Source organism: Heterocephalus glaber, unplaced genomic scaffold (genome assembly GCF_053883595.1).
Source record: "Heterocephalus glaber isolate CG9 unplaced genomic scaffold, H.glaber_assembly_v1.0 deba00000594, whole genome shotgun sequence".
Taxonomy (NCBI): domain Eukaryota; kingdom Metazoa; phylum Chordata; class Mammalia; order Rodentia; family Bathyergidae; genus Heterocephalus; species Heterocephalus glaber.
This window is the reverse complement of record NW_028258151.1, coordinates 1,941,830-1,955,254: the sequence shown is the minus strand read 5'-3', so window position 1 is coordinate 1,955,254 and position 13,425 is coordinate 1,941,830. Positions and strand designations below refer to the sequence as shown.

Sequence of the window (13,425 nt, the reverse complement as noted above, 5' to 3'; positions counted from 1 at the left end):
ACCCTGCTCCACTGCTGGTGGGAGTGTAGACTGGTGCAAGCACTGTGGAAATCAGTATGGAGATACCTCAAAGAACTAGGACTGGAAGTCCTATTTGACCCCACTATTCCACTGCTGGGGATCTTCCCCAAAGAATTAAAAGAATCATACCACAGTGATATATGTGTGCCCATGTTCATCGCAGCACAGTTTGTAATACCCAAAACTTGGAAACAGCCCAAATGCCCATCAACTGGAGACTGGATAAAGAAAATGTTGTTTTTTTTATAAAATGGAGTACTACTCAGCCATGAAAAATGAGAAATTAGAGACATTTATCGCTAAGTGGATGCACATTGAGGCAATACTCTTAAGTGAAATAAATAGGACACACATGTGTACATGCCGAATAGTTTCTCTGGTGTGAGAAACTGAAAGTGTAAATAAGGATTAAAATGTATAATAAGTAATGTGAAATAGGAAGAAAAGGGGCAAAGAGGAAGGAAGTGGGAGGGCTAGGGGAAAGGATAGAAGGGTATGGGATTAATATGAGAAAATGGAAAAATAGGAACAAAATCTTTGTAAATAGGGAGGACTGGAGGGGTTGGCAGGGAGGGCTGGGCAAGGGTGAAAAATAAGAACCAAGAGAGACTATGTAAAGGTGCAAATTTCCAATGATGAATGTCATTATATTGTATACCTAAAACGTACCAATGATTAGAATAAATAATCGATAATGTAAAATAGGAAGAAAAGGTCCAAAGGGGTAGGGGTAGTGGGAGGGGCAGGGGAAAGGAAAGAAGGGAAAGGAACAATGCTGAGAAATGGAAAAAATGGAAATAAAGTCTTTGTAAATAGGGAAGGGTGGAGGGGGTGAAGGGAGGGCTAGGAATGGGGAAAAAATAAGAACCAAGATGCATCACGTAAAGGTACAATTCCCAATGCGAAATGTAATTGTGTTGTATACCTAAAATGTACCAATAAAAGAATTTAACAAAAAAAAGTTTACTATCTTTTAATTTAATATTTCCAAGTAAAAAAGTGTTTGAAAAAGTGTGCTTATTAAGAAACAATTCAATAAGCAAACTTACATTAGATATTTATAGTATATATTATGCATTCCTCAAATCACTAAAAATATAAATTTTCTAGAGTATTTCTCAAAACCCAGAAGTAATATTAATCACAACCTCAAAATTTATTTTCTCATGTTATCATGTATGGAACTTTCACTGTTTTTACCTTTCAAGGCTAGTATCATTAAATTCTGTGGAGCACGGAAAAGAACAGAGAGCTTTTCCTTCTACAGTCTTATCAGCTTTTACATTTTTCCCTCTGAATCTAATGGAAATAAACAGAACAACACATTTTAAATATACTTTTAAAAGCATTAAATCCAACATGTTCTATGTTGATTCACTTGAACTATGCATAGGTAAAAAGAAAAATGGTTTGCATCATATATTTATAAAGCCACATAAACTTTTATCCTCCCTGAAACAAGCCCCAACTCCCTGTGTAAATCCCTGAAAAGGGAGAGAAGCTAACTTTGTTTTCTAATAGAGCTGTACCCAATAACTCTCCTAGGCAATCATAATGGCAACAAACAATAAAGAACCTGTCATAAAATAACATGTTTTTATGGTATGCTGCCAGGAAACCCAGCTTTGCAGTGGGATAAATGACACCATCTTAAATTATGGGCACAAAAAAGAACAGGAAATAAGGGATTTATTGCTTTAAAATCCAAACTAACAAACTTACAGGAGTACATTGGGAAAAAAATATAGAAGGCTTTAAGCCCACTTAATAACTATGAATGATGAGAAGGTGTGTGAGCTGTATATCACATGAGCAGCTCTATGACAAGCCCTATGAAAATATCTTGAAATTGGCTTCCTTTTCCAATTTAGAGGAAAGAAAGGGACAAAAGATTGGATGAGCAGAGGAAAATCACAAACAAGTACAATATAAGTGAGTCTTTTAGCATTAGTAATCTATCAAATGTTGTTTTCAATTGCATTTTTACTATGCAATCTTTAGGGCTACCTTCGACTTCTGATAATATCTATGAAGGGGACATTTTTATTTATTTACTTTTAAAAGTGAACATTGGCTCAGGAAAAAGTAGCCAAGTAATGTGGAGTGTTGAAGATAAGAATCAATCCAACTGCATAAAGAAATATTGAAAAATACACTGTTCCGTGCTGTTTTCATGCTATTTCATGTTATTTCATTTTAATTCAGAAGTTTCTACAGTAGTTTGAACATTTGCTGCCCCCAAATTGAGAAGAGGGTGACCTATGAGTACAGTTCTACCTCTCAGAGTATGTGTCTGTCACCACCCGTTGTCCTCTAAGACCCCAGAGGGACAGGCAGTCCTTGTCTATTTTCAGTATTACCGGCAACTCTGAATTTTAGCCAAACTGCTGAGAAGTTCAAGATGAGAGGCCATAAAATAAAAATGAAGGCCAGGGACAATTCATCACCACTTGTGATTTGCCTGTGGGCTTGTACTTGTTTACCTTTTGGTTTTAAAATGTGGGAGCAATGTGGGAAGACTAATAAAACTTGCAAAGAGAAGAATTGATACACATAAGAATTTCCAAAGGAGAGTCCATCTACCTGGATTTCTGGACCTTATCTGCTCCTGGATAACTCTTATTCAAGCCCAGGATTCCTCTCAGACATCATCTCCTTTAGGATGCATCCTTGACCCCCACATGGCCAGAGTCTCACCTGAGGGAGGAGCTTTTTCAATGCGCTCCCATGCTGTACTTCACTATTGTGGTCCTCATCACGTTATGTTGTGATTGTTTACTTACCTCAGGTCTTCATCCTCTAGAGTAGAGAAGACAAAATCTGCAATTTATTTGACTTTGTACACCCAGTGTACAGGCACTCAATGAAAGTTTAAAATAAGAAACAAATAGGGTTGATGCCTAAGGACATGTTTTAAATCAAACAATATTCCTTCCTTTTAAACTTTATTTTGTTTGTCCTGCAAAGTAAATTCTGAAGCATCTATGCAAATTACAAATGCCTTCCAAAATAAGAATGATGACATGCTCTAGAAGGAAAGCTAAGTGGTTGCATGTATTTTACTTTTTCAAAAAGAAAGGCTAACATATAAAATAAAATAAGGTAGATTAAATATTTTATGTCAAACACCCTCTCCTAGAAGAGAGTAGACCTACTTGAGGTAGCTTCTTTAGCTGAGAAATGGACATAACCTTTTCTAAACGTGCTATTGTATAAAATGCTGCAAAGATCAAGTAGTTAATGGAATTGGAAGCATTTTGAAAACTTCAGATTGATATACTAGGTGTACTAAGTTGATATTTTCAGAAACATAAATGAGCTTCTCTTACATAATTTTCTTCTTTGTCTTTCAGGGTACAGGTTGAGAAATACATTTTAGTGAGAAGTTTAACATTATCACTTTTGGTCTTTGAGTAGAGGTAGAATTGGGGAGGCTATAATCTTAATCTAATTTAGTTACCATTGTCACTACCACCACCATCACCACCACCATCCTCCTCTACAGAACTTTAATTGGGCTCTAGACTCAAGGATCTTTTGTGTGCTAGAGGAAGAGTTCTGAAGGAAGTCCTTATTCTGAAGGAAGAAATTTATATATGCCCATTTTAAATACCTTTAACATTGGCCACAGTATGCTGACTTAGCCAAGCTCTTTGGCGGACCAGAAACATACCTAAAGCCACCTGCCAAGTTGTTAGCTGCACTCTTTCCCATGACAGAATAAAAGAGAAGATAAAAGGTACATACCAGACTCCACTGTGATGTTGTATTAGACACATCAGAAAACCCACAGTCAGTTCTGACACTATTGGCAAAACTATGATATAATGAGTAATAGGGAGACTTTAGTTACTGCTCTAGCAATCAAGCAACTTAGTAGCAACTTAGCACCCAAAATTCCGAATTATAAAGAGATAAAATATTTTAAGGCCAATGAATTGATAAATAAAAAGTTTAAATCCTTGATTTATAGTCCTCACAGTGAGGAGGTAGTCTAAAGTCTCTTTCCACTCACCCATGGTCCAGAAATAACACAGACATTATGGAAGTCCAATGTTCCCTGAAAACCTCTCCAGCATCATTGCAAAGATCTCGCTGCACAAAATTTCAAGATGGCACAGCAGTGGTCCCATTGGCTTTCCCACCCAGCCACTTAAGGTGTGATAAGTCATTAAATGAAGAAATACTCCCTGAAGAGTGTACAAGCCAGGACAGTAAGGTGGCAGTAACAAATTGCTTTCTGTCCATCAGAGGATATAGAAATTTCACACTACCTTTCACACTAATCACAGTTCTTCCCTTGAAAACAAGTTATCTGAACAATTCCATTACTGACATCCCCGATAACCTTTTTTTTAAGTGCACAGAAACAATTTAAAATTATTGTATCATCTTTGCCACTCTTCATGACATGTTTTGTGACTGGAATTTAACAGCCCAGTACCAGTATGTATGAGAGACAGAGAGAGAGAGAGCTATGGTTACTTAGATTGAGCTCTGAATTCCTTACTTTTTCCCCAAAAGAACACTTGCCCTCTATGAATATATTTTTAAATTCCTGTCGTAGTATTATAAAATATTTGCTCAAGAGATTAAGTGGAAATACAACAGTTCCAAATAATAGAACTATAAGATAAAAGTCATCACAACTGTTATGTCGTTACATAATCCCTTGACTTTATATTTATGATCTCTACAGTAAAACCATAAACAGAATGTTGAAATCATTTATTTCTATAATATATCATGCAAGACCTATTTCCAGAAAGTTATACTGTCTACAGGATTCTGATTCTTGCTGCTCCAACACCGTGTGACTTCCTAACCTCATCTCCCACTCTCTGCAGTCAGTGTCCCTCCGCACACACGCACTCACATTGGCATGACATTCACTCTCCCATCACCTAGTAGCTGCGCTTTTGAATGTGGTATATCTATTCCCTCAGTGCTTCTTCCCTTAGCTGGAATGCACTTTCTTCTTCTTTTGCTAACTGAAATCCTTCTGCTTCAAAATTCATTGATTCTTTGAATCAAGAATCAGTGGAATTCTTGACCAAGTGAATTGACAATTCATATTAACCTTACTTTGAATACTCTTATTAGTTATATAAAATGATAGATAGATAGATAGATAGATAGATAGATAGATAGATAGATAGATAGATATCACTAATATGAGTTTCTTTCTAAGTTGCTTTTTAAGAATTCCAGTGCTCCAGATGGGCCTGTAACACCTGCAGGTAGACTTCAAACTCCTCAAGACCTGGACCTAACCGCTTACCTGCCTCTGATTCTCCATTCCATTTAACACATGCTGTGCTCAAAACAGGCATGGAAGGCTTTCTGAATGTGTGATTGAGTAAATTTTTAAAAACGAATAACTTTGTTGTCTGAGTTTCAGCTGATTATCAAAGATATCTGAAGTACTAGTTTTAGCAATCTGATTTTGTTTTCATCTACCATCATGTGTGCTTTTTCATACTTACTGGAACAGAAACTTGAGGATTATCTGCAAGCTTTCCCAGTACAGCAAAGCCATTGACATCGACTGGGCCTCTTGGCTTTATAGGTAAGGACTCAATCCTGTTGCAGTCAATGAAAAGAGTGGCGCTGCTCCTTTCCACACTGATCATGAGCTTATGCCACTGGGAGTCAAACATGGAAGGCAAATTTGAGAAGGCTGCAGTTTGGAGACTTCCATCCAGTCCTTTGTAGGAAAAGTCAATGGATTTGGTTTGGCCATTAATCTTCACACCAACTTGCTCCTTCCCCAAGGAATTCTGAATCTGCCAAATGTTCCAGTTCTTTTCAAGTGTACTTCCAGTCATCCGAAAAGTAGTTAAAAAGGAGTATTCTTCAGGCAGCCCACTGGGATATAAATGCCTGGGTAAAATTTTAAAGTAGTAAATATAAATCTTGTTTTCTGTACTCATGCATATTTACCGTTTTCCTTTTTATGCTATTTTAGAGTCTAGACATTCAGAAAGGATACACTATGAAAAACTGCAGAATTTGTTCTTTCATGACTGTTCACAGAACTTCAATCATTCATGTACATTAATGCTTCATGTTAAAATGCACAGTTTTAAAAATCTTTCCTTCAGAGGTAAGAAAGTTTCCAATGCCACAAAATCCCAACAGTATTACTATTTATGGTACCCAAAGAGCTACTACTGTTTCAGCAATACCATCTCAGCCAAAAAACACATTCTTGCAAAGTCCTTGGCAACATTTCTTTCACAAGTGAGAGAGGAGATTATTTGGAATACAGATACCCACTACTGGTTTATGAAACCTTTTAATTAAAGTGGCTTTTAATTTTTTATGTCTATGTAATGTATTATTTGTTATTTTCATAATTGTTTGCATATTGTCCTCCACAGTTATATTCAAGACCCACATAAGCATTTTGAGAATCACCACCTACAGAATCAGATTTTACAGATTCATGCAAATTTTCTTTAGAAACTTTCACACACTGAGGAAATCTGTCTTTCCAGGGAGTTCAGCGTATGATGTTTGAATAGTGTCTGGGTTCTCATCACTGGATGTGTGACAAGTGAGAGATGCCACTTCTTACTTCTCTACTCCGACCCACTTGTTTCTCAGTCTACTACTTAACACTATCATTATACTTCCTTCCTGCATTAAATAGTGACACAAAAGCTGCAGTGTGCCTAAGGCATCTCCAATCTATATGGAGACCATAATCTGAAGATCACTACCTGGATCTTCTGCTGAAGCCAAGCCACGAAGGGCTGAAGAATGAACTTTAAAAGTCAAGGAATATTAGATGTAAAAATCATCTTCCATGGACTTGAAGCTGTCTACCTTCTTCCTTCTAAGCATAGAAAAAATCTAAGCAAGGAAGAAATGCTAGGAAAACTAGATGCTAATGAATTTTGTTTGTAAATAATCAAATTTGACATTTTTGTATATAATTATGGGCTAAGACCCAGAATTCCAAATAATCTTCCTTTGGGCCAAACTCTTGTTGTGTAGCCCCCTTCTTGTGAAGAACAAAGAAGAGAAAAGGCAAGAAGAAATATCTTGATGGATGCTGTTTTCATTTTTTACAAACTAAAATACTAACATGCACACTTATTATATTGATGTATATGTCATTGCCAGTTATATGAAAACATATTGTTAGGTTCAATAATTTCTATACCAGATAATTCCTTTGTTCTAAGAATGTTTAGCAAAAAATGAAACTACTTAGCTTGCTATGATTTTTTTTCTTTACCTTGGCTTTAACTGCACAAGTGTATCATATTATTACCATAGCATAAAAAACTTCTAGCTCCGTTTTCTGCAAATGTTTTTACAGGGCCAGAGATTTAGCTCAGTGGTTTCGCCGCCTACTGCACAAATGTTTTTACAAACCTTTAATAAAGTATGCTATTCCAAAAATATCATTGTTTTGTCCAAGTTAAAAATGCAAAACTTTTCAGCGGGCTACCCTTATCATCCAAGGCCTCCTTTTAGACATTATTTTCCAGTATGAGTAATCTGGTCTTGGATGAGCAATTCTATTAATACGCATTTCTATATGGTCATTGTGATGTGTATTATTCTTACTGCAAAATTTTTCATTCATTAAACATCTTTTGTATTTGTCAGGAGTAGAGAAAGTTTTAACATAAACATTTTAAAATATTTGGTTTGGAGTTTAAAAAGTTAAAACTTATACAAAACTATTTTGCACTCTTTTCCCAGAATGGAGCTAACTACCACTTCACTCCAGATCTTTGTTTTTAGTATATTTCTTGTTTGTCAATTGGTTTTCCATATTTCCTTTGACAATGTCTTTCAGAATTATACTAATTCTAGAGTTACCTCTAGAAAAGAAACTAAGGTTCACTAAAGACAATATAATGTACTACTACTTATTGTTTAGTTATAAAACCTTGAGGAAATTTGTACGTTTAACTTAGCTATCCTCAATAACTTTGAAGCTGGGAGATAAGTTTGTAAAGTTTTACCCAGTGACACAATTTGCCAAGTAACCATTTATAAATATATTCTTTGATCATTCAAATTAATGATCAGGATTAACTAGATGGTTAAGGATTTTATTTTTGTCCAAAGTAGTTACTGTTGAGGTGTGAGGTATTTGTAAAAGGAAGATAAATTTTTTTTTTCTTGCAGTGCTGGAAATCCATATGACCTATGTATTTATCAATGGATATAGTGAGAAATACTATTAGAAACATCTATTTTGTTTTGATTCAAAAAGTCATGGACCCATGGTCAGGTGACTCTTGCACAAAGAAATGGTGAGGTTAACTATGGGATCCTTCCCAATTTGTGCTTCTTTCTATCTTTCCTGCTCAGTGAGTGGGGAGATTATGTTGAAAGTTTCCAACCATCTCTGACTTAGGGTATGTAACCTTAAAATTAGAAAGATAGATGCATTTGGGATTGCTAAAATGATACTTCAACTACAGATATGTAATTAAATCAAGGGTTTCTGTAGATTTCCCTCTATGCATATGAAGACAACATATACGTGTACAAAATATAATTAAGACTATCATGCTAATCATTTTTCAAATCAGAATAGTATGTCAATTCAGTAAGAGGAGAAAATTCATTTTACTGCTAATATTAGTAAAATGTAGATGTAATTTGTACATACCTAAAATCATTTAAAAGTCTCACAAATCTAATTTATAGGACAGTCAGCCTACCGCCCTTTCTGAACACCCAAGATCCTGTTCCTACAAATATGCTATGCACACCGGTAGGTAAACCTGACAACATACATAATTTAAAAGACATCTCTATAAATGATTTATTTCATTATATTGTAATCTTCATGGGGTGCCTCAAATGGAGAAACATAAGGGTTTGAATAAAAGATTGAAAAGTCTTTGGACCTTGAAACACTTGTTTATGACCTTAACCCAAAGAAAAGCTAAGACTGTTTTTAATGCAAACATAACATGTTTGCAAGTAGAAGTTAAGAATATGAAACTACAGTGTCTAGACTAAAGAATATTTTGTTCAGCAAAAGATAAGCATTTAAGCCAGGTGTGGTGGCACATGGTGGCACATGCCTGTAATCTCAGCACTTGGGAGGCTGAGGAGGAGGATGGCTGTGAGTTCAAGGCCAGCCTGGGCTACATAGTGAATTCAAGGTCAACTTGAACTATATAGCAAGACCCTGCCTCTAAAAACAAACAAACAAACAAAAAGATAAGTGTCTAATAATTTTCAAAGTAATTGAGAAGATAAAGATAAATTATTGCTCTATCACATTAGATTCTTATACCATAACATTCTTTCTTCCCATAAAGATCCTCCTAACAGTTTGCCTTCACTGTCTCAGAATCTAGATACTCTTGCACAGAAGGTCCGTTTAAACCATGAGTGTCTGCTCTTTGAGAACAACTGCAACCTCTGTATTCCTTGTCACCCTGCTTCTGAATAAGTAGGACTTGGAGAGACTTAACAAGAAAGGATCCACCAAAAAGGAAATATTCATCTCCATATACTCTGCCCTTCTGGCGAGTTCCACCATAAATAGTAACACTCGACACACCTACCACCACCGTGGGCCAGGCTCTGTTCAAGCTCTCTCCAGTTATTAACATTTGCTCCACACAGCAATCTCATGACATAGTTCTTATGAGATTCTCTAATTTTAAACCAAAACAACTAAAACTTAAATAATCTGCCCAAATATAGATTTTACTACAATTTTTGGAGCTCCATATAACTCTGTCCTCTGTCTTGCTTCCTCTCTCTTTCTTGCTTCTTTCTCCTACTTCCTTCTTCTCATTTCTTCTTTCCTCATTTTTAATGTCTTACTGGTAAATCAAGAGTTTTTAGTCTTTATGGGGGAAGAAGTTAAGGAGATAGCAAATATGAGATGGTAATTATGGCCTGTGTTTATTATTTAGTGATGGCTGTAGGCATTAGAGAAAACAATGATGATAATGAAGATAAGCAGGAGGTACAGGGACTACACCACCTCAAGTTCATCAGTTCATGGCAGTCTAGATTATGCCCCAAATCACAGAAAATTAGATCAGCAATTTGGGTTCTTATATGTCATGTCATTATTTTATTAAAGAAAAGGAAAACAAAATTCTGAAATTAAGAACACAACTAGCACTTCTGTACATGAAAGTAACATATAAGAAAAACCAAAGGCCAAGGTAGGTGTCATCACCAGCCATCTGAGATTCTGTACAAATGTGAATCTTTCCAAACATCCATGGCTTTCCAGGCTCAGGATGGAGCAGTGGTCACAAACACAACCTCTGAGAACACACTGCCTAGGTTTCAATCTTCCCAACTTAGGAAAGTAAATTAAACTTTCAGGGTTTAGTTTTCTCCTCCACTAAGTAATAGTGTTCCCACATCACAGGACTATGAAGAAGTTGAGCTTCATATTAATTAGTAAATTTACAAGAAGGTTTATACAGTATTGTTGTTATAAATTATAATATGCTCAAAATATGAATTTTTATTTGCAATCTAGCACTATATCAGATTTATAACAACCAAAATTTTTATTTTATAAGAACTTAGAGTTTCTATACTGTTCTTTATTGTTCCAATCAATCATTATTACATTTACAATTTAATGTCCATCAAAAGCCTAATTTTCTGATCACTTACCAAAGAAATCTTAATTATATATTTTGCAATGCACTAAAACATATGATAATCATGATAATCACAAATAAGGTATGTAAATGATACAGAAACTAAATTACTAAAAGTTCATTCCTAATAACAGTGGCAAAACTCAATACACATTCACTAAAATACCTCCGTTATGAATAATTTAAAGATTAAAGGGCTCAGCTCTAGAAAATAAGATCAAATGGGGCTGGAGATTTAGCTCAGTGGTTCCGCCGCCTGCCTCACAAGCACAAGGTCCCAAGTTCAATCCCCGGTACCAAAAAATAAAAAATAAAAAACTAAGATCAACTAAGTGGAAGATTTATTATCACTGCCACTGTTTCTGTTATACTAAGTTTAGTTTCACATCTTTAGTCTTTATCTGCCAGCAGCTAAGCACTGGTGCAGTTTCTATTTCAGCACCAGAACCCTTGAACAGCGCCACTGTGAGCCTTCTGACCATGGCGGCTCCTAGTTAAATTTATGCTGAACCGCTGGCACTTTTCACAGAGGGTCCTTTCAGTCAAAACCAGACAAATTACTTAAAACAGAGAGCAGAGTAATAAGAACATTCCCTGAATCAATCTATAATAGTCTCAGTGATTTTTGCCCTTCCCAGAATGGAAAGTAAATTACATACTGAAAGCATACAGAGCTGTATTCAGGAACTACTGGTTGATATGTGAATAAGTCCTTTCATCTTTGAATAGCATCACGATCCAAGAAACATTAAGTATGAGAAATTCTCTAACCACATATAACTGTTCATATTCTTTGTAGAAAGATAATTAGATGAAATCTATGTACTAGATTACCGGGTTGGAATCCTGAAGTCTACATTGTTTCCCAACTTGTAAGCCACTTGTAGTGCAGTTGACCCCACCACTCTTTGGATAGCTCTTCTAGATGCTGCTTTATCTATCTGGAATTGAGAAATCAGGTCAAACCCTATACAAAGGAAATACAAAATGGAAAATCCACAATGAGATTGGTTTTACTCCTTTCCACACCTTCCCAAACAAGAGAGATATTGGTTTGGAAAACATGCATTTTCAATATGATACATTGTTACTTGCCTGGCAAGTCATCTTGGCCAATTCTGACCTTGGGACAGAGTTCATTTCCACCATTAGAATTTGAGTTGACAGGGAATCCTGTGAAAGAGATATCATGTCATCCTACTTCATCCACTACAAGGGTTGCTAATAATCATAGTAACTGAGCAACTATTAAAATACAGTATTATACATTACTATGTGATAATAAAGCTTTAAATACACAATTATGTAAGCTTGCTTATAAGAAGTGTATTTGTCTTTGACTCTATCCATAAACGATCATAATTCATTTACCTTCAACTTACCCTGGAAGGGATGCAAGGCACAAATTTGCTTTAATAATTTGTACTGAGAAAATATTCCTTTTGGGGAAGATTAGGAATTTGTTCCTTTTGGAACCAGAGCTGCATGATGTCCTGAAGGACTTGAGGTCAGAAGCCTGTTTGGAAAATGGCTGGTGGTTTGGGTTAGAAAATATGTCTTAAACACCACAAATTTTAGAATTTCAACAGAAGTCCAGAGCCAGTCTTAAGCCGGCTCAGTGAGACTTCTGGAAAATGAAATTCTTAGGTATCTTTGTCAAATAGGAGGAAGTGGGAGAGTCTTGAGATTCACAAATCCTAAGTAAAATATAGAGGATGCATTTCATTTCATGAATCTAAGAGATCAAATAAAGGTCACAAGTAGATTACTGCTGGTACCACAGACTTAAGAAGAGTAACAAGAGAAAAATGATCATAACAAGCATTCAATTCTCATTTTGAAGAGGAATTGTAGAACTGAGTAGGTGCTCCTTATACAAGTGGTCAGCTGTAGTGAGGGAGTTTTTTCACCTCCATAGGAGACTTCATGTAACTTTCCAACCCTACACCTTGTTCAGACTTACCTGACGACAGAGACTTCCCAGACTTCAGAAAAAGCATTTTCTCCATTAGGAAGCTTTGGCCTAGCCTTTGGAGTACATCAACCATTTTCTCCATGTCTCCCTGATCTCAGATTATCTGGGTCAATCCACCCATCTACCCCTCCATCTATGCATCCATCCATGCATCTACTCCACATTTACAAGTCCCCATTGGAGCCGCACTCTGTGCTAGGCACTGCAGCACACAGACTGGCTTTCCCACCACCCATGCTCACATTTGCTTTCCACTCTCAGCACAGTGCACAGAAACCCACCACTAGACTGTGCCTGCAGCCCAAAGCAGGCTGAAGAGTGAGGGTGCAAAGGACTGTGGTGCCTCTCCTAGCCACACCACTGCCTGTCTCAGCCCTATTTGTTTCTGGGAACAACTGATATTTAAAAATCCAGCGACCATGGCCCTTACTTGGGCGACGCTTGACAGCTGCAGATGCCCAGGGTCCAAGGAAACTGCACGCAAAGAAGAAAACTGAAATCGTCCTGAAGAAAAAAGAAGAGAAATGACTCACACAGGATTCCCTCCAGGTGGGACCTACTTTTATATTTTCAAATCTGGTAAACCTGACAATGTAGGTGACCAAATCCCAATATACATTTTTAAAATTCAGATTTTGAAGCCTTACTTCAATATAGATTGAATATAGATTCAATATAGATTTTTAAAATTCAGATTTTGAAGCCTTACTTACTTACTTACTCGGAGACTTAACGAATTCCAGTCCCTGGTTCCCACTGCCCCTATTATATTATGGATCTCACTTTCTCAGTATCTCCCTATCTCACTGT

General features: G+C 36.3%; 1 protein-coding gene across 1 annotated transcript in view; it reads right to left on the bottom strand.

Annotated features, from left to right (window-relative positions):
• Positions 1–11,589, bottom strand: part of Col9a1 (collagen type IX alpha 1 chain) — a 91,368-nt gene extending 79,779 nt beyond the window's left edge. The window contains exons 1-2 of the mRNA XM_021243767.2: positions 11,475–11,589; positions 5,508–5,904 (exon numbers count right to left, since the gene is read on the bottom strand). Coding sequence (XP_021099426.2) covers positions 5,508–5,849 — 342 coding nt within the window. The 5' untranslated portion in view covers positions 5,850–5,904; positions 11,475–11,589. The remainder of the gene's footprint in view (positions 1–5,507; positions 5,905–11,474) is intronic.
• Between the last annotated feature and the right edge of the window lie 1,836 nt (positions 11,590–13,425).